Source organism: Mobula birostris, chromosome 10 (genome assembly GCF_030028105.1).
Source record: "Mobula birostris isolate sMobBir1 chromosome 10, sMobBir1.hap1, whole genome shotgun sequence".
Classification (NCBI taxonomy): domain Eukaryota; kingdom Metazoa; phylum Chordata; class Chondrichthyes; order Myliobatiformes; family Myliobatidae; genus Mobula; species Mobula birostris.
Genome location: NC_092379.1, coordinates 96,475,503 through 96,495,641, shown reverse-complemented (window position 1 = coordinate 96,495,641; position 20,139 = coordinate 96,475,503). Strand labels below are relative to the sequence as shown.

General features: G+C 40.4%; 1 protein-coding gene across 1 annotated transcript in view; it reads right to left on the bottom strand.

Moving 5' to 3' along the window:
• Nucleotides 1–2,845: 2,845 nt before the first annotated feature.
• Nucleotides 2,846–20,139, bottom strand: part of LOC140204181 (exocyst complex component 1-like) — a 105,967-nt gene continuing 88,673 nt past the window's right edge. Inside the window, exons 15-18 of the mRNA XM_072270645.1 lie at nt 19,105–19,288; nt 15,759–15,958; nt 14,335–14,529; nt 2,846–3,332 (exon numbers count right to left, since the gene is read on the bottom strand). Coding sequence (XP_072126746.1) covers nt 3,180–3,332; nt 14,335–14,529; nt 15,759–15,958; nt 19,105–19,288 — 732 coding nt within the window. The 3' untranslated portion in view covers nt 2,846–3,179. The remainder of the gene's footprint in view (nt 3,333–14,334; nt 14,530–15,758; nt 15,959–19,104; nt 19,289–20,139) is intronic.

Below are 20,139 nucleotides of genomic sequence, written 5' to 3'. Positions count from 1 at the left end.
CAACAATGACTTATTTAATAAATACAAATGAAACTATAGTACATGGAATGATTGAGTGTTTGAAAAGTATCTGGCTACTTCAGGACCTTTAGCAATATATAAATGATCTAGTCTGATGCCCTATATGGTCTCATTTTGAAATCTTATTTCTGCATACTGTGTGTAAAATATACATTGAATAACCAAAATGCTGGCACTATGCTGGCACTTACTCGAAGTTCAGGGAGAGAGAAGATGAGCATTTGACATAAAAGAGGTACTTAAGCAATCAGAAGCTTCAAGGTTTAGGGCATGCAGCTGGATTTAGTGCCGTCACATCCATGGAAACAAAATGAAGAAGTCTGATTTATAAAGGGGTATTCTTCTAATTTTGAAAAAGGAAGAATCATTTTTGGAGTTTATGATTTAACTCAGGCGAATTTCACCTCTTTTGGCTAGATTATGTGTTGCACCCTGAGACCTAGCCTTCTCCTAGGTGCATCAGCCTTTGAATTTACGCCTAGGTGCTGCTGAGCAGAAGTCTCTATGGAAACCATGCATTAGTGCATCATCAAGAAACTCCTAGAAGCATCAAAAACCTGGTAAAGTTAAGTACCTCAACAACAGGAATTCCGCAGATGCTGGAAATTCAAGCAACACACATCAAAGTTGCTGGTGAATGCAGCAGGCCGGCAGCATCTCTAGGAAGAGGTACAGTCGACGCTTCAGGCCGAGACCCTTCGTCAGGACTAACTGAAGGAAGAGTTAGTATGAGATTTGAAAGTGGGAGGGGGAGGGGCAGATCCAAAATGATAGGAGAAGACAGGAGGGGGAGGGATGGAGCCAAGAGCTGGACAGGTGATTGGCAAAGGGGATATGAGAGGATTATGGGACAGGAGGTCCAGGGAGAAAGATTGGTGGGGGGAACCAGAGGATGGGCAAGGGGTATAGTCAGAGGGACAGAGGGAGAAAAAGGAGAGAGAGAGAAAGAATGTGTGTATAAAAATAAATAACGGATGGGGTACGAGGGGGAGGTGGGGCATTAGCGGAAGTTAGAGAGTCGATGTTCATGCCATCAGGTTGGAGGCTACCCAGACGGAATATAAGGTGTTGTTCCTCCAACCTGAGTGTGGCTTCATCTTTACAGTTGAGGAGGCTGTGGATAGACATGTCAGAATGGGAATGGGTTGTGGAATTAGAATGTGTGGCCACTGGGAGATCCTGCTTTCTCTGGCAGACAGAGTGTAGGTGTTCAGCAAAGCGGTCTCCCAGTCTGCGTTGGGTCTCGCCAATATATAGAAGGCCACATCGGGAGCACCGGACGCAGTGTATCATCCCAGCCGACTCACAGGTGAAGTGTCGCCTCACCTGGCAGGACTGTCTGGGGCCCTGAATGGTGGTAAGGGAGGAGGTGTAAGGGCATTTGTAGCACTTGTTCCACTTACAAGGATAAGTGCCAGGAGGGAGATCAGTGGGGAGGGATGGGGGGGATGAATGGACAAGGGAGTTGCGTAGGGAGCGATCCCTACGGAAAGTAGAGAGGGGGGGGAGGGAAAGATGTGCTTAGTTGTGGGATCCCATTGGAGGTGGCGGAAGTTACGGAGAATAATATGTTGGACCTGGAGGCTGGTGGGGTGGTAGGTGAGGACCAGGGGAACCCTATTCCTAGTGGGTTGGCGGGAGGATGGAGTGAGAGCAGACGTGCGTGAAATGGGGGAGATGCGTATGAGAGCAGAGTTGATAGAGGAGGAAGGGAAGCCCCTTTTCTTTAAAAAAGGAGGACATCTCCCTCGTCCTGGAATGAAAAGCCTCATCCTGAGAGCAGATGCGGCGGAGACAAAGGAATTGCGAGAAGGGGATGGCATTTTTGCAAGACACAGGGTGAGAACAGGAATAGTCCAGATAGCTGTGAGAGTCAGTAGGCTTATAGTAGACATCAGTGGATAAGCTGTCTCCAGAGACAGAGACAGAAAGATCTAGAAAGGGGAGGGCCGTGTCGGAAATGGACCAGGTAAACTTGAGGGCAGGGTGGAAGTTGGAGGCAAAGTTAATAAAGTCAACGAGCTCAGCATGCGCGCAGGAAGCAGCACCAATGCAGTCGTCGATGTAGCGAAGGAAAAGTGGGGGACAGATACCAGAATAGGCATGAAACATAGATTGTTCCACAAAGCCAACAAAAGGACAGGCATAGCTAGGACCCATACGGGTGCCCATAGCTACACCTTTAGTTTGGAGGAAGTGGGAGGAGCCAAAGGAGAAATTATTAAGAGTAAGGACTAATTCCGCTAGATGGAGCAGAGTGGTGGTAGAGGGGAACTGATTGAGTCTGGAATCCAAGAAGAAGTGGAGAGCTTTGAGAACTTCCTGATGGGGAATGGAAGTATATAGGGACTGGACATCCATGGAGAAAATAAAGCGGTGGGGGCCAGGGAACTTAAAATCATCGAAAAGTTTAAGAGCGTGAGAAGTGTCATGAACATAGGTAGGAAGGGATTGAACAAGGGTGGATGAAACCATGTCGAGGTATGCAGCAAAGAGTTCGGTGGGGCAGGAGCAAGCTGAGACAATAGGTCTGCCAGGACAGGCAGGTTTGTGGATCTTGGGTAGGAGGTAGAAACGGGAAGTGCGGGGTGTGGGAACTATAAGGTTGGTAGCAGTGGATGGGAGATCCCCTGAGTGGATAAAGTCGGTGATGGTGTGGGAGACAATGGCCTGGTGCTCCTTAGTGGGGTCACGATCGAGGGGTAAATAAGAGAAGGTATCCGCGAGTTGTTGCTGTGAAGTTAAGTACCTGTCAGTTTCTGGAGTGATGTGGAACAATAACACAAGTTCTCAAAGTTACACATTATACTGAAGCAAGTTACACTGACTTTAAACGGTTTATTGTCTCAAGTAAAATATTTAAAGAGCAATTTTGGGCACACATCAGTAAATTCAGAGCTATGTTGCTCTTGCTTATTACAAAACAATCCAGGTTTGCAAGGGTTAAATCTAAGGTCGTAACAAAAATATATTTTTTAAAATTGTGAAAATAATTAAAATAGCATGTTATTCTGCTTTAGAGATGTAAAACTTTAATATCAAGTACAGGCTTAATTTTAAACTGTTGTATAACTGAACTTTTAAGAGGAAAGATAACAACTCTGAGAATTGAAGAAATATACAGTTGAGTAGACATTTAATTATTAATCAGCTTGCTGTCAGTTTGATTTTGTTATATCTAAAAAATACTGCAGTATGTCCTCAATACTAAAGTTCATAGTAATGCCAGAGCCAGGGTAGCACTGAACAATCATTTCTTCAAACTGCTTGTACTGATGAACAAATTCTCCTTGCATTGTGCCCCACACCACCTGCAAAGTAAATCATAAGTTTAAGTATCACAAATATGAGAAAATCTGCCTGAGCTGAAAATCCAAAGCAACACACACAAAATGCTGGAGGGAACTCAGCAGGCCAGGCAGCATCTATGAAAAAGAGTAAACAGTCAACATTTCGGGCTGAGGCATGAAACGTTGACTGTTTACTCTTTTCCATAGATGCTGCCTCGCCTGCTGAGTTCTTCCAGCACTTTGTGTGTGTTGTTGTAAGTTTAATTATGCTAATTTCTTTGCATATACAAGGTGGCTTTTGGTCGCTATTCATAAACATCTGTATTTATCTGTTTCTATATTATGAAATGGTAAAAAGGATACAGAATAAATACCTGGAGTTTGTGTTTAATAGTGTTGACTTATATAATGGCCTTGCACCTTACATTGACTGAACAAGCACAAGATCCTTGAATTTTAAGTACAAATTAAGTTTTTCCCTTTTTTTCTACTTTAAAACTCAATTCCCACAAAATTAAACAAAAATATTGATTGGCAGTTTCTATAAATTATGTTTGTTTGAACACTTCTCCAAATGTTTGCAAAGTTAATTTGCATTCAGACTCATGAAAGTTCCTAAAGCATAACTTCTCCCTCAGTATTGACACCTCTTATTCCATTTTTACACATATAAATCTTCACCCTTATCTTCTTGTCTAAAATAGGCTATTTAACCAAATTAAAGTAAAGAATAAAATTTATCAGTAGGAAGTAATGTTAGCGAAACTGAAAATCGATCACCAGAGGGAGCTAGTGTATCCACATGGCACAGCATTCAGATTTGCTTTTCAGTTTTTCTGCACTTGTCCTTTTTACGCATAGACACTACTAGGCACATTGGTACGCTACATTGATGTAAATTCTTAACTGATTTTACACAGTAATACTTGAGTGTGAATAAAGATTTAGAGCCAGCCTAAGTTTTGAATATGGAATTAGGCCTTAAATGCCTACCTTTGACAACAAGATGATGCACTAGTTACCTGTCATTAGAGAGCAAACATGTCAAATTGATCTTTCTCTTTGGAGTCACCTTAAATGTACAATTTCTGTGGTTAATCAGGCTTGGGACTTGAAATACTTGTATATTCAATGCATTGTACACACAGAAAGACAGTTTAAGAACACATTAAAAGTACAGATGGATTTCTAAAATAAACTTCTTAGTAATCTTCCCATAAACAATTTAATTAGTTCAGACTTGTATTCTTTTTTTGTAATTTATTTTTTACTGAAGTTCATCATCAAACAAACATTTGCATAAGATGTATTTCAGATATTGTACATATATATCATATAGTCATATTTGCCACAAAGCTCCACATAATATTTATCTGAAGTATACACATAGAAAAGAGAGGAAAGAAAGAACAAGCAAAAGGAGAAAACTATGTACAAGTAGGGAGTGATCTTTTTTTTTCACAACATATTCATTGATTTGTGAGAATTAAATCAGGCCTATGAAGTGTTATGTAGTTAAGCCATTTTTCCCAGTATGAATCAAATTGTTCCAACTTATGATTAACAGATGCTGTTATCTTCTCCATTTTGTAAATGTCCATTGTAATTTCCATCCATGCATTTAAAGTTGGGCTCTCTTGTGTTAACCATTTCCTGGTAAGAGTCTTTTTACCAGCCACCATCAGTATATTCATTAAATATTTATCTCTTTTCAACCATTCTTGAGGTATATACCCAAAATATATGGTCTTACTTTCTAAGGATATTTCACATTTAAAGATGTCTTGTAGGGCATTGTGTATCCCACTCCAATAGTCTTTGATAACGGGGCATTTCCAGAAAACATGATAATGGTTTGCATTTTGATTTCCACAATTTCTCCAGCAAGCAGGGGAGTTACTATTATAATGGGATTTCTGAGAGGGTGTAATAAAATATCTTATCAAGTTTTTCCATCCGGACTCCCTCCATTTCTGTGAACTGGTACACTTCCATTGATACCTCCGTATTATTGTCCATTCTTCCTCAGATATAATTATCCCTCCTTCCTTCTCCAATTTTGTTTTAATGTATGAAGTCAAATGTGTTTTAAGATTTGACAAACTCTTATACACGCTTGAAATTATTCTACTACCGTTATCTGAATTATATGCTTTTCTAAATAGTTCTATCAAACATGTACTTGCCTTGGTTACATTTTTAACTGTCCTATTAACATTCTGTCACATCTATAAATACCGATAAAAGTCTTGTTTTTCTAATAAGTGTTTCTCTTTAAGCATTTCAAAACTAAACAGTGTTCCTTCTTTCAATATATTGCAAAGAACTGTTATTCCTTTAGCTGTCCAGTCCTTAACTCTAGCACCCAGTTTATTCGGCGTAAAATCCAAGTCATATGCACACCATTTAAGAATACAATATCTCCCTCTAGTTTACGTTCTTTTATAATAGTTTTCCATATTTTAAGGGTCCATTTCATTCATGGGTTGTCAATATTATTTATGTAACTTTGCAGGTTGTTATCAGCCAAAATTGCCTGTATGGGGATGGGAAGTATCCCCTCCTCAATGGTTTTCCATTGAGCGTCATATGATGGGTTGCACCAACATATCACAGCTCTCAACTGTGCTGCAAAATAATAATCTCTAAGAGAAGGTAGGCCCCATCCCCCCTTTTCCTTGGCTAATTGCAAAGTTTTGAGACGAACTCTAGGCCTTTTACCTTGCCATATACGTATATATCTTGATAACATTTTGTTCTATTCATTGAATTGATTTTGATTAACCTCTACTGGTAGGGTCTGAAAGAGATATAGTAGTCTGGCCAGTATATTCATTTTAATAGATTCAATCCTTGAACTGAGACTAAAATAAGGAATTAGGTTCCATCTTGTTATATCTTCCTTAATTTTTTTAATCTATAGGCTGATAATTGCATTCTGATAATTTTGCCAAATCTTTTGGTATAATGATGCCCAAATATTTGAAAGACTCTGTTTGCCATGCTCAGGGATATCTACTTTCAATTTCTCTTGGTGGACTACAGCTATATAAAAGTAATTGGGTTTTATCTATGTTGATCTTGTATCCTGATAATTGACCATATTGTTCAAAGGATTGCGTCAATTTAGGTAAGAGTATGTTGGTTGCCCTAGATAGATGAAAATGTCATCCGCGTAGCAGGCCAATTTATGCTGTGTCCCTTTAATGATATCCCCTGATATCTTCATTTTGTCTGATGTACTGAGCTAATGGTTCCAGATATAATGCGAAGAGTAGCAGTGACCATGCACAACCCTGTCTCGTGCCCCTTTCTAGGGTAAAACTATTTCATAAATATCCATTGATTTTAATCCTAGCAGTAGGGGTGTCATATAGTGCCTGTATAGTTTTAATAATTGTGTCATGGAAACCAAATCTATGTAAAACTCTGTAAAGAAAATTCCAATTAACCGAATCAAATGCCTTTTCAGCGCCACTATTGCTTTGATTTTATTTTTTTTTGTATATGATCCGTAATGTGAAGTGTCCTTCATTTATTGTCTTGTGTTTGGAGTTGTTGTATAAAACCTGTCTGATCCTTATGTATCAGCGTGGGCAGAAACTCTTCTAATCGTTTGGCCATGATGGAGGTAAGTAATCTATAATCTACATTAAGAACAGATATTGGTCTAAATGACCTATGTTCCATTTTATCCTTGCCTTCTTTCGGTATAGCTGAGATTATCGCTTCCTTCCAGCTGGATGGCATTTGTGCCTTTTTTAGAGCCCAGTTCAGTGTGGGGAGTAAGACAGGAATTAACTCATTTTTAAATTCTTTGTACCACTCTGCAGTATACCCATCTGATCCTGGTGACTTGCTTATTTAAGCCTACTAATTGCAGCTTTTAGTTCAACTTCAGTTATGTCAGCAGTCATTGTTCTATTTTGTTCCTCGCTTAAAGTGGGTAACACTAGTGAATTCAGGAAGGTGTCAATTTGAGTTATGCTTCCCCCTGGAACTTTGGAGTATAGAGTTTAGTAAAACACTTCAAAAGCTTCTTGAATTTCACTTAGCATATTTTTTTTATCATTTTTGTTCTTGGATCCCTAATTCTATGAATTACATTCTCTGTTATCTTTTTTTTCCAGTTTCCCCGTCAGTATTTTCATAGATTTAGATCCACTTTCATAATGTCTCTGTTTCAGAAACATTAAATTTTTCCTCATTTCTTGCGTAGCCGAACTATTAACTTCATTCCTAATTTTTTAAAATTTCCTCTAATGTATCCTGTGCCAAATTCAATTTGTGTTTTTTTTCTGGTTCTTTCAGCCTATTTTGTAATTCCTCTAATGTTTTATTCCTTATTTTTTTCTTATATGAAGATATCGACATAATTTTCCCTCTTTAGACAGCCTTCGGAGTATCCCATAGAATGGGAGGTGAAACCTCTCCATTATCATTGAATTCCAAGGAAAGACCAATTTCTTTTTTAATTTGTTCCTTAAAGTAGGGATCATTGAGTAGACTTGAATTTAGTTTCCAAATAGTATTCTTTGGTTGTAGGTCAAAATCAACAGATAAATATATAGGTGCATGGTCACTTACATCTATTGTCCCAATTTCACAGGTGTTTATTTTGTCTTTGTCTTTTCCAAATGTTATGAAATATATGTTATGTATATACAGAATGGGGAGCAGAATAATGAGTGTAATCCCTTCTGTCGTGGAAAAGGCCCCTCCGTATATCAATTAGACCAACATCCTCAAAAAGTGTATTAACTTTCTAATGTAAGGATTTTGTTTCATCGGTTTTTCTATTGAAAGAGTCTAACTTTGGTTATAATTGTAAATTTAAGTCTCCCCCACATATCAGGAGACCTTCTGTTTCCATTACCATAATATGAGCAATTTTCTGAAAGAAACTAATATCACTTCCTGGGGGTGCGTATATATTGAATAGAGTAACTGAATTTCCGTCTATATTCCCCCTTACCAGAATATATCTGCCCTCCTTATCTCCCATTTTGAATACTTTTTCAAAATTTAGCTTGCTTGAGATAAGAATAGCAACTCCTCTCCTATGTCCTGATTCATATGAGGAGAAAAACAAATTAGTTAAGCCCATTCTCTTTAGTTTCCCATGCTCATTATCACTTGTGAGTTTCCTGTAAATATACTACACGGGCTTGTTCTTTTTCCATTTTTGATAGAATTTTACTGCGCTTGACTGGATTTAACAGCCCATTGACATTAAAAGAAATGAATTTTACTTTGTCCTTAGCCATGTGTATTTACCTGTCAATATATCATTGAAATTAGCAGAATAAAACTTAATCTACTCCCTGAACAAATAAGAACCAAGAAACTCGAATAATAAAAAAGGCAACAAAGATGTGATTCCAAGTCTGAGGTCTCTAGTAGATGACTCTGGGTTGAGCTAGAGGAAAAGTCTATCCGTGGGGGATAGCCCCTCCTACCAGTGAGTTGAGGGTCCCCCATTACAGTACCCATAAAAGTAAGTGAACAAATCTATGTCCATTACACAGAAAAGATTTTCCCCTGTACTCCTCCCATATATATATTCTCATTCAGATGGGGAAAAAGGAGTGAATGAATGAATAAAAAAAAAATTGAGTAATATAAAATCCACATTATAATAAGTATTTCTTGAGATAGGTATAGCATTGTCTATTTTTGCTTCCGTTTAGCTTATCAACACTTTTAAAGTTAGCCAAACCTTATGGCTCTTCAGGAGGGGGTGAGGGCTGTCTTCGGGAAAACTCACAGTCTCTCCCCGATATTCTTCTCTCGCCCTCCTCCCGTCCCCTGCTTTCTCAGTTCTCTTACTATTTCCCAAGCAGATCGGGATAACTGCTCAGCCAGGCTTTCCCTTGGTTTGACCACGCTGGCAGGCAGCCCTCTGTTCTTCATTTCTGTAGTCGCCTCTTCCACTGTCTGATACAGTTGAATCCCATCTTCATAAAACACTCGCAGTTTAGCAGGGTATGGAGTTTGGAATCTAATCTTTCCTTGCTTTAATATTCGCTTTACTTCAAAGTATTCTTTACATTTCTGCAGGACCGCTGGGGGGTAATTGTGATCGAAATATATTAATTTCCCATTCAAAAACACCCTCTTCATTCCCCAGGCCCTTTGTAGAATCTCCGCCTTGGTACTGTATCGAAGGAATCTAATTACTATTGAGCGTGGCCTATCTTGTCTCCAGTAGGCCTCAGGATGAGCGCACTATGTGCCCTCTCAATTTCAAGCTCCATAGTCAATGGAAACTCCAGCACGTCCCGCAGCAACTTTTCTAAAAAATCCAGCATAGACAAACCCTCCGCTCCTTTGGGAACATTGTATATCCTGATATTTTTCCATCGTGATCTTCCCTCCTGGTCAAGCAGTTTACTTTCTTGTTGATTTAATATTTTTATCGTCTTACTTAGTATCCGTTCCACGTTTTGCACGAGATCTTCCACCTTCTCAATTCGTGTCTCTGCCACCGCTATTTTTTGATTGACGTTGGCGAGCTCTGACTTGATATCATTTAGTTGCTGTTTTATATCTTTTTGGAACCCTCGTATCTCTTCCAGAATTTTTATCATATTTGCCACTTCACCTGAACGAGGCCCATCGTCAGCCTCGCTACCACGCATTCGGGTAGGAGAGCCGCTCGCTGCAGACCTCTCATCCGTAGCTTCCACAGATATGCTTTTTTTTATCTCCACTCTTGCCCCTCGTATCAATTCAGATATTTTCGAAAGATCTTATATTTGACGGATTAACAGGGGGCAAAATATGCGTTTTTCCGGAGGAGCTATTGATTTAAGCTGCCATTCTGGATGATTATGTCACCGGAAAACCTCAGACTTGTATTCTATGTCAGTATGCATCTTCTTGCGTAGCTGCATTACAACAGTGCATTTGTAATTTCACATGTACATCTTTCATTTATGTGCCATTGAATAAGGTATTCATGTGCTCTGCAAAAATGTGGTTTACTAACTTTTAACAATAAATTATAGAAACATAGAAAACCTAAAGCACAATACAGGCCCTTCGCCCCACAAAGCTGTGCCGAACATGTCCTTACTTTAGTACTACCTAGGCTTACCCATACCCCGCTACTTTTCTAAGCTCCATGTATCTATCCAGAAGCCTCTTAAAGGACCCTATCGTTTCCGCCTCCACCGCCGCCGCCAGCAACCCATTCCACACGCTCACCACTCTCTGCATAAAAAAGCTTACCCCTGATATCTCCTCTGTACCTGCTTCCAAGCACCTTAAAACTATTCCCTCTCATGCTAGCCATTTCAGCCCTGGGAAAAAGCCTCTGACTAGCCACACGAACAGTGCCTCTCATTATCTTGTACTTCTATCAGGTTACCTCTCATCCTCCGTCGCTCCAAAGAGAATAGGCCGAGTTCACTCAACCTATTCTCATTGCTCCCCAATCCAGGCAAAATCCTTGTAAATCTTCTCTGCACCCTTTCTATGGTTTCCATGTCCTTCTTGTAGTGAGGCGACCAGAACTGAGCATAGTACTCTAAATAGAGTCTGACCAGGGTCCTATATAGCTGCAACATTACCTCTCGGCTCTTAAACACAATCCCACTGTTTATGGAGGCCAATGCACTGCCTGCCTTGTTAACCACAGAGTCAACCTGCGCAGCAGCTTTGAGTGTCCTATGGACTCAGAACCCAAGATCCCTCTGATTCTCCACACTGCCAAGAGTCTCACCATTAATGCTGTATTCTACCATCATATTTGACCTACCAAAATGAACCACCCCACACTTATCTGGGTTGAAGTCCATCTGCTAATGCCCAGTTTTGCATCCTATCAATGTCCTGCTGTAACCTCTGACAGCCCTTCACACTATCCACAACACCCACAACCTTTGTTTTATCAGCAAATTTACTAACCCATCTCCCCACTTTCTCATCCAGGTCATTTATAAAAATCACGAAGAGTAGGGGTCCCAGAACAGATCCCTGAGGCACACCGATCTCCATGCAGAATATGACCCATCTACAACCACTGTGGGCAAGCCAGTTCTGGATCCACAAAGCAATGTCCGCTTGGATCCCAAGTCTCCTTACTTTCTCAATAAGCCTTGCATGAGGTACCTTATCAAATGCCTTGCTGAAATCCATATACACTACACCTACGGCTCTACTTTCATCAATGTATTTAGTCACATCCTGAAAAAATTCAATCAGGCTCGTAAGGCACGACCTGCCTTTGACAAAGCCATGCTGACTATTCCTAATCATATTATGCCTCTCCAGTGTTCATAAATCCTGTCTCTCAGGATCTTCTCCATCCACTTACCAATCTCTTAAGTAAGACCCATTGGCCTATAATTTCCTGGGCTATCTCTACTCCCTTTCTTGAATAATAAGGGAACAATATCCGCACCCCTCCAATCCTCTGGAACCTCTCTGATCCTCATTGAAGATGCAAAGATCATCACCAGAGGCTTAGCAATCTCCTCCTTCGCTTCCCACAGTAGCCTGGGGTACATCCCATCCAGTCCCGGTGACTTATCCAACTTGATGCTTTCCAAAAGCTCCAGCACATCCTCTTAATGTCTACATGCTCAAGCTTTTCAGTCCACTGTAAATCATCCCTACAATCGCCAAGATCCTTTTCCATAATGAATACTGAAGCAAAGTATTCATTAAGTACCTCTGTAATTTCCTCCAGTTCCATACACACTTCTCTACTGTCGCACTTGATTGGCCCTATTATCTCACATCTTATCCTCTTTCTCTCCACATGCTTGTAGAATGCCTTGGAGTTTTCCTTAATCCTGTCCGCCAAGGCCTTCTCATGGCCCCTTCTGGCTCTCCTAATTTCATTCTTAAGCTCCTTCCTGCTAGCCTTATAATCTTCTAGATCTCAATCATTACCTATTTTTTTGAACCTTTTGTAAGCTCTTCTTTTCCTCTTGACTAGATTTACAATAGCCTTTGTACACCACAGTTCCTGTACCCGACCATCCTTTCCCTCTCATTGGAACATACCCAAGCAGAACCCCACACCAATATCCCCTGAACATTTGCCACATTTCTTCTGTACGTTTCCCTGAGAACATCTGTTTCCAATTTATGCTTCCAAGTTCCTGCCTGATAGCTTCATATTTCCCCTTACTCCAATTAAATGTTTCCCTAACTTCCTATCCCTCTCCAATGCTATGGAAAAGGAGATAGAATTGTGATCACTATCTCCAAACTGCTCTCCTACTGAGAGTCCTGACACCTGACCAGGTTCATTTCCCAATAACAGATCCAAGTACAGCCTCTCCTCTTGTAGTCATAACTGCATATTGCGTCCTGAACACACCTAACAAACTCCACCCCATCTAAACCCATCACTCCAGGGAGATGCCAATCAATATTTGGGAAATTAAAATCTCCCACCACAACAACCCTGTTATTATTACACCTTAGCAGAATCTGTCTCCCTATACATAAATTATGTATGAAAGGTGCTGTTACGTACCCCGTAACTGGGTTGCCAAACCAGCAGAAATGGATCACTCAGTTGGAGTCTGGATTACTAGAACTAAGAAAGTTTTATCAAAGAAACGAGCAACACAGTACTCTAATCAAAAGGATAATGAATGCAACAGTTCAGCAATAATAAACATACATGTACACAGAATTCAGGATCAAACAAGCTCTATCGTTGTCTAGGGGCAAATGAGCAGTTTCAAAGTGACACAAAGTTCAGTTCAATTTAGTTCAGTTCGCAGTAATCGTTGCCATGGCGATGGATAGTGGTGGGGAGGAGAGAGAGCAAAACGAATGAATATTCAAAACAGCTTCCACACACAGACCTTCGCAGTCAGCTGTCGGGCGAGTCCTTTGTGATGTCATCTGAGGTCACTGACCGTGACCCCTTCGTTTCCAGATACGATCGTTTCCCTGCGCTGAACCTGGCACCCAGGCAAGGGTGGACACACACCAGGCTCCCGCCGATCGTGCCTTTCCACCCTGTGCGTTTAAGGCTTGATCCCGCGATCAGCCGTCCAAAAGCTTCCCACCAACTTGTGAGAGGCGCACCGCTTCCAGGGTCTCGTTACCTCGGGTGTCGTGTGTGTGCTGCCTTAGCGAACCTGTCCCTTTTTATCCCCCTGCTGGGGTATCGCCTGTCCGTCACTTCAAACAGTTCAGGGTTCAAAGGGGGAGCCACTCTAGACAGCTCTCCTTCCCCTTCATTACACATCTCCAAATGCTGCACCATTGTTTTCCTTATCTCTCTCTCTCTCCTGAAGACAGGTGGCAGACCAACTGCTGATCACACAGGACAGCTAACATCTTATCTATGTGTATTCTTGTCACAGTGCCAATATCCTTTGTGTCAAAGCTTTCTGTAGATCCTTTGATTAATCACAAGTGTTTGATGTTGCAATTGTAGCAATGAACATTAAATTCAGCACTTAAACTTGGTATTATTTGCTGATAGAATTCAATGCACTTGTAAAGTTATGGTCACATATGTGCTAATCTATGCAAGCAGTTTGCAGTTTTCATTCCATAGCAACAGTCCTTTCTGAATAAAAAAGGGTCACTTTCTTTGCTGCACTTACCATAATATTTCCAATATTTTCATGCTCATTAATTCTTATATTCACTCATGCTCATTAATTCATATATGCACTCATGCTCTACGGGACATGCTTACAAGTACTGTTCGTAATTATCTTTTCCCACACAAGCTAACTACTTTGTAATCTCTAAGGTCGAACAGAGTCTTTTAGGAACTGCATGGATTTTTTGTTAAATTCTCAACTCCACTTGATCTGCTGGCTTGACTCACTCCATTTATTTTCTTATTGCACAAAAAATCTATGATATCCAGAATGATGCAATAACTAGACAGGGAACAAATTCAATGTGAGAAATTAAGTTGTGTGTAATAGCACTTCCATAAATCCTATCCTAAAAGACATAATAGTTACCTAATTAAATGCATTACTTGACTCTTGTACAGGGTTTCAATTTTGAATTATTTATTAGTTCTATATACCTGTAACAGGTTTCCTTCTTCACTCAGATGCTTTAGAACTTTTTTGTAGAGGATTTCCAGAGCCTTCCTCACCTCTTTTCCTGGATATTTTTCTATTACCTTTCTTAATTCTTGTTTGCTATATACTAATTGATAGCTTATTTCATCCTCTTTGACTCCCTGTGCAATACGAGTCTTGACCCCATCAAAGAAGATCTGCAGATTAAAAACATATATATCAAATGTATGATCAATAGAAGTTCTAAATATCAAAATACTCAACACTGCACACTGCAGAATTTGACAAATTTTACAGCAAGTTTTTAAAACATTTATGTTGATCAAATTTTAAATTTTAAATCGGGCACAGAGTTGTGGTCATGCTAAAATATATCTCTGAACCTAGAGGCTGAAGAGTATAAAGCATCATCTATTCTGTATTCAACGCAAGTAGGGAAACTTAATTTACTCTGGATGCAGTCATTCAGTTTTGCCACATGATGTAATCAAACAGAACTAAATTCTACGATGGGCATTCTATGATTCAAATTACAAGCTTCAAGTCCAAGATGAGTAGATTTTGCCGGGAAATGTGTCAAGGGATATAAACAAACAGGGGCTATAAATGAGTTAAGATAAAAAAATGATTAATAGGTTCTATGGATTTACTGTCTTACTGTTGTTCTATTACTTCAGCAGTTTCAAACAACTTAACCTTTCTCTCTGCATACATTCCTTCAACACCTTCATAATTTAGCACAGTTTGCAAATCTTCCAAGAATGAAAACCTTGTCAACCACATCAAGGACAAGTTTTATAGAAATGCTAATCTCCAATCCTTGTGCATGAGTAGCTGTTATTTCCTTACATTATACTGTAGTATGTCCATCTCATCACAATGTGACATTTTTTCTAGATGTTGCCTTATTAGCAGATCTGTATAAAATAGATGATTGCAATATGCCACCTTATTTTAGGATTTTAATTCTCCTATTCTCAGGACATGGAGTTACGAAGAAAAGTGCCAAATGCAACAGTTTCTCTGCTGCTGCTTGGACAGGTAATCTGATACCAAGGAAAAATTGAAGGCTGCAGAAGTATTTGTGCATGTACTACTCAGAAAACACATCTATTAATTCTCATTCCAGTACTGTCATATCACTAAGCAGCATATGTGGAGGTATAAAAATAGCATAATTTAATGCAGTTCTACTTTTGCAGTATCTGGAATGATTTGCATATTTAAATCTGCCATTCTAGACCTGTAAAACAAGGAATGGGTTAACTGTTCAAAGTCGCCTGTGGGTGCCAAATCTTCTGTGAAACATTTGCAACATTGGGATCAGACTTGAACTTTGATCTCATGGTATGCGACTAACAAAGGAATTAAAACAAGCAAAATCATGAACACTTTTCACTTTGAAAGATACAATTAAGATACAGACATTTAGTTTCTCCAATGGCTGTCCCAGATATTTAGTAACATAGAGGTTAAGATGTTCCGAGTATTGTTGGTAGGCTTCCTTTTTCCTATCTTCAAGACTGCTGATCTTCATTTCGGAGAGGAAGCAGTAGATTTGGTGAAAGTTCTCCATTATAACAACATCAGGAGGAATCTTCAAATTCATTAAAGCAATGTTTTTAACTTGAAATATAAACAAAAAGATTAAAGTTATTTATTTAAGTAAAATTTTTGATCTCGTATGAAGGACTTAACAGATTGAACTGTGCAAAAGAATCTTATTCTAATGTGTAAAAATGCTTTTAATGGACAAGTGCATAATTTAAACATGAAATCTACAGATGTTGAAAATCCAAAGCAACACACATAAAATACTGGAGGAACTCAGCTGGTCGGACAGCATCCATGGAAATAAATAAACAGTCAATGTTTTGGGCCAAGACCCTTCTTCAGGACTGAAAAGGAATAGGTAAGACCCCAGAATAAAAAAAGTAGGAGGGGAAAGAGGCTAGCTAGAAGGTGAAAGGTAAAGCCAGGTGGGTGGGAAAGGTAAAGGGTGGGAGAAGAAGGATTCTGACAGGAGAGGAGAGTGGACCATAGGAGAAAAGGAAGGGGGGTGGGCCAAGTGGAAGTGATAGGCAGGTAAGAAGAGGTAAAAAGCTAGAGTGGGGAATGGAAGAAGAGGAGAGGGGATAGAAAGTATGGTCTCATCATGGCACGGATCGACATGTTGGAATGGGAATGGGAATAAAAATATTTGGCCACTACAAAGTTCTGCTTTTGGCAGATGGAGCGGAGGTACTTGATGAAGCAGTTCCCGCTATTTACGACGGGTCTCACCAATGTAGAGGAGGCCGCATCAGGAGTAACGTACACAATAGACGACCCCAGCAGATTTGCAGGTGAAGTGTTCCCTCCACTGGAAGAACTGTTTGGGGCCCTGAATGGAGGTGAGAAAGGAGGTGAATGGGCAGGTGTAGCACATAGGCCGCTTGCTGGGATAAGTGACGGGAGGGTGATTAGTAGGAAGGGACGACTGGACAAGGGAATCACAGAGGGAATGATTCCTGGGGAAAGCGGAGGGGAGGGGAGATAATGATATGTTTAATGGTAGGATCCCTTCGGAGACGGCAAAAGCTGTGGAGGATGATGAGGTAGATGCAGAGGTTTATGGTGTGGTAGATAAGGACAAGAGAAACTCTACCACTGTTAAGAGGGTGGGAAGATGGGGTGACCATGGATGTCAGGGAAATGGAGAAGATGAGTGTGAGGGCAGCATCAATAGTGGAGGAAGGAAAACCCCATTCCTTGAAGGAGGAGGCCAACTCTGATGTCCTGAAAAAGAAAGCAGCATCCTAGGAACAGATGCGACGGAGGCTGAGAAAAGGTAATATCACTTTTAGAAAAGATACGGTGGGAAGAGGTATAGTCAAGATAACTGTGGGAATTGGTAGGTTTATAAAAGATGTTAGTCAACAGTTTGTCTCCAGAGATTGAGACAAAAAAATTTGAGAAAAGGAAGAGGAGGAGTCAGGAATAGACCAAGTGAATTTAAGAGCAAGGTAGAAATTAGGGGCAAAGTTGACGAAATTGAAGAGCTCAGCATAGGTTAATGAAACAGCATCAATGCAGTTGCCAATGTAGCGAAGGAAGAGTTGGGGAGTCTTACTGGGAAAGGCTTTGAATATGGACTGTCCTACATAGCTAACGAAGAAGCAGACATAGCTGGGGCCCATCCTCAAGTCTGGAGAAAGTGGGAGGAGCCAAAGGAAAAACTGTTGAGGATGAGGAACAGTTCTGTCAAACAGAGGGCGGTAGTGGTGATGGAAGGGAATTGGTTGGTTCTTCTATTAAGAAAGAAGCGGACAGCTTTGAGGTCTTCTTGATAGGGGATAGGAGCGTATAGGGACTGAACACCCATGGTGCAAATGGGGTGGTCAGGGCCAAGGAATTCTAAGTTACTGAGGAGATCAAGTGCATGAGAATTGTCGCAGATGTAGATGGGAAGGGACTGGACCAAGAGGAATAGAATGGAATCAAAGTATGAGAACATGAGTTTAGTGGGGCAGGAGCAGGCAGAGACAATAGGCCGATCTGGACAGTCAGGCTTGTGGATCTTGGGTAGGAGGTGGAAACGAGCAATGCAGCGTTAGGGAACTACGAGTATGGTGGCAGCGCGTGCAGTTCTTCAGAGTTGATGAGGTCAGTGATGGTGTCTGGGACAGTTTTCTGATGGTCCAGAGTGGGGTCCTCTTCAAGGTGTAGGTACGAAAAGGTGTCTGAGAGTTGTTACTTGGCCTCAGCAAGGTAGAAGTCAGTGCACATACTGTAACAGGACCCCCTTTGACAGCGATTTGATAGTAGATTTGTGCTTGATGCAGAGAGAGTGGAGGGCATGCATTCAGAGAGGGTAATATTCAAGGAGGGGAGAGGCGTGCTGAATACAAGACTGTTGATGTCTCATTGGCAATTTGAGATAAAAAGCTTCAAAGCAGGCAGAGAATCAGAGTGGGGTGTCCGAATAGAGGAGGCAGGAAGAAGTTTGAAGACAGGAGAAGGGGTCATCAGTGTGGGTTGTGGAATTCTTTCCAAAGAAGTGGGCTCGGAGACGGAATCGGTGGAAGGAGCTTGATGTCATGGCGTGCTCAGAACTCACTGAGGTGTGGGCGAACGGGGACAATGGTAAGGCCTTTACTGAGGCCAGAACATGCAAAACTTAAAAATGTCGAATCAATTTTAAGATTAGATTTTAAAAATAATTTAGTTTTCTAATATAGATTTATAAACAAGAAATTTATCCCTGAATTAGAGAAATCACAATGGCATAGTGATGCAATTAGTACAGCTATTGTCTCACACTCCTTGATCTCCAATGATGTCTGCATTGAATTTGCATGTTTTCCCTGTGATCAGGTGTTCCCTGGGTACTCGGGTTCCTCCCGCACGCTGATTGTTAGACTAGTTAGCCACCGCAAAATACTTCTAGTGGGTGAGTGGACAGAGTACTGTGGCGGGGGAGGAGCCATATGTAGAATTGCATTCTCTTTTCAGCAGCAGTGTTACTCAATAAAAACTTGTATTAGCCTGGCAGGAACATAACCCACAATTGATCCACATTAACTACATTTAGAAGAGCAAGTCAATCTAATGGATTGGGAGATCTTGCACTGAGCATAATCTAAGAGCCTTACGTGGGAAGGCACCACAAGTTACACACATAAAAGTTGCTTGAATTTCCAGCATCTGCAGAATTCCTGTTGTTAGGCACCACAAGTTTGAAGGTTATCTGCTTTTACACATATGCCTCTTCTTCGGAAATATTTACTTACTGCTTGTGAAGACTGTTGCAATTAATTTATGGTAAGCTTTGTCCAAATCGCCTCTTCGCTCAGCATTCTTGAAGATGGTTTCAGCGACGGTTAAAAATTCCTCAAATCCAATAACAAATGGCAGAATACCAATCTTGGTCTTCTTTGGAACCTTAGCTTCTTCCATTTGCTTGCACAAACCAGACTGAATTAAAATAAAACAATAAATATAACTAGGAGAGTTAAAAAATTACTCAAAGTAAAATATTACACAACTTTCTCAAAGATTACCTTTCCAACCATGCACACTTATCACAGGAACATATTGTATTGTTGCAATGCATATCTATTATTTACATCCATCGATCTTACAGTTTGTCTGAATCAGACTAGTTCCAGCACAAAAGGTCATTCAATCCTGAACTACTCCATGTCTACCTCTTCCAACAGTCCTGCAAGTTCCCCCTCTTATTCAAGTACTTATCCCATAGCCTTCGTTTCTACTTCTATCAATCAATTTCTCCTTTCGTTTCTTTTCCTTTTCCCCTCCCCATTCCCTCTTCTATTCCCTACTCTGAACTCTTACCTCTTCTCCTCCCTGCCCATTACCTCCCCCTGGTGTCCCTCCTCCTTCTCTTTCAGATTCCTACTTCTCCGATTCCTACTTCTCCAACTTTTATCTATCCTACCCACCAGGCTTCACCTATCACATTCTACTTTGCCCTCCTTCCCCCATTGTGTCTGTGCAACCACATATCAATTAAGTAAAAACATGCATGCAGGAGGTATTAACGTTGCAGTGTGGGAGAGGGAGAAAGAGATCAATACGCACGTGTATTCAACAGATCAATGCGCATAGGTAAGTTATCAGTGCATACGTAGTGCTAAAGGGAGTTATTGCTCTAAAACAAATAGATCCATACATTACACTTGCTGCCCCTTTAGATTAATGTAACATAAAACTGTATATGTACAAAACATTCAATTTCCTTTTCACAAACCATTTTCAAATGACATACTTCCAAAATAACAGTCCATAACTAACTTCACTATACT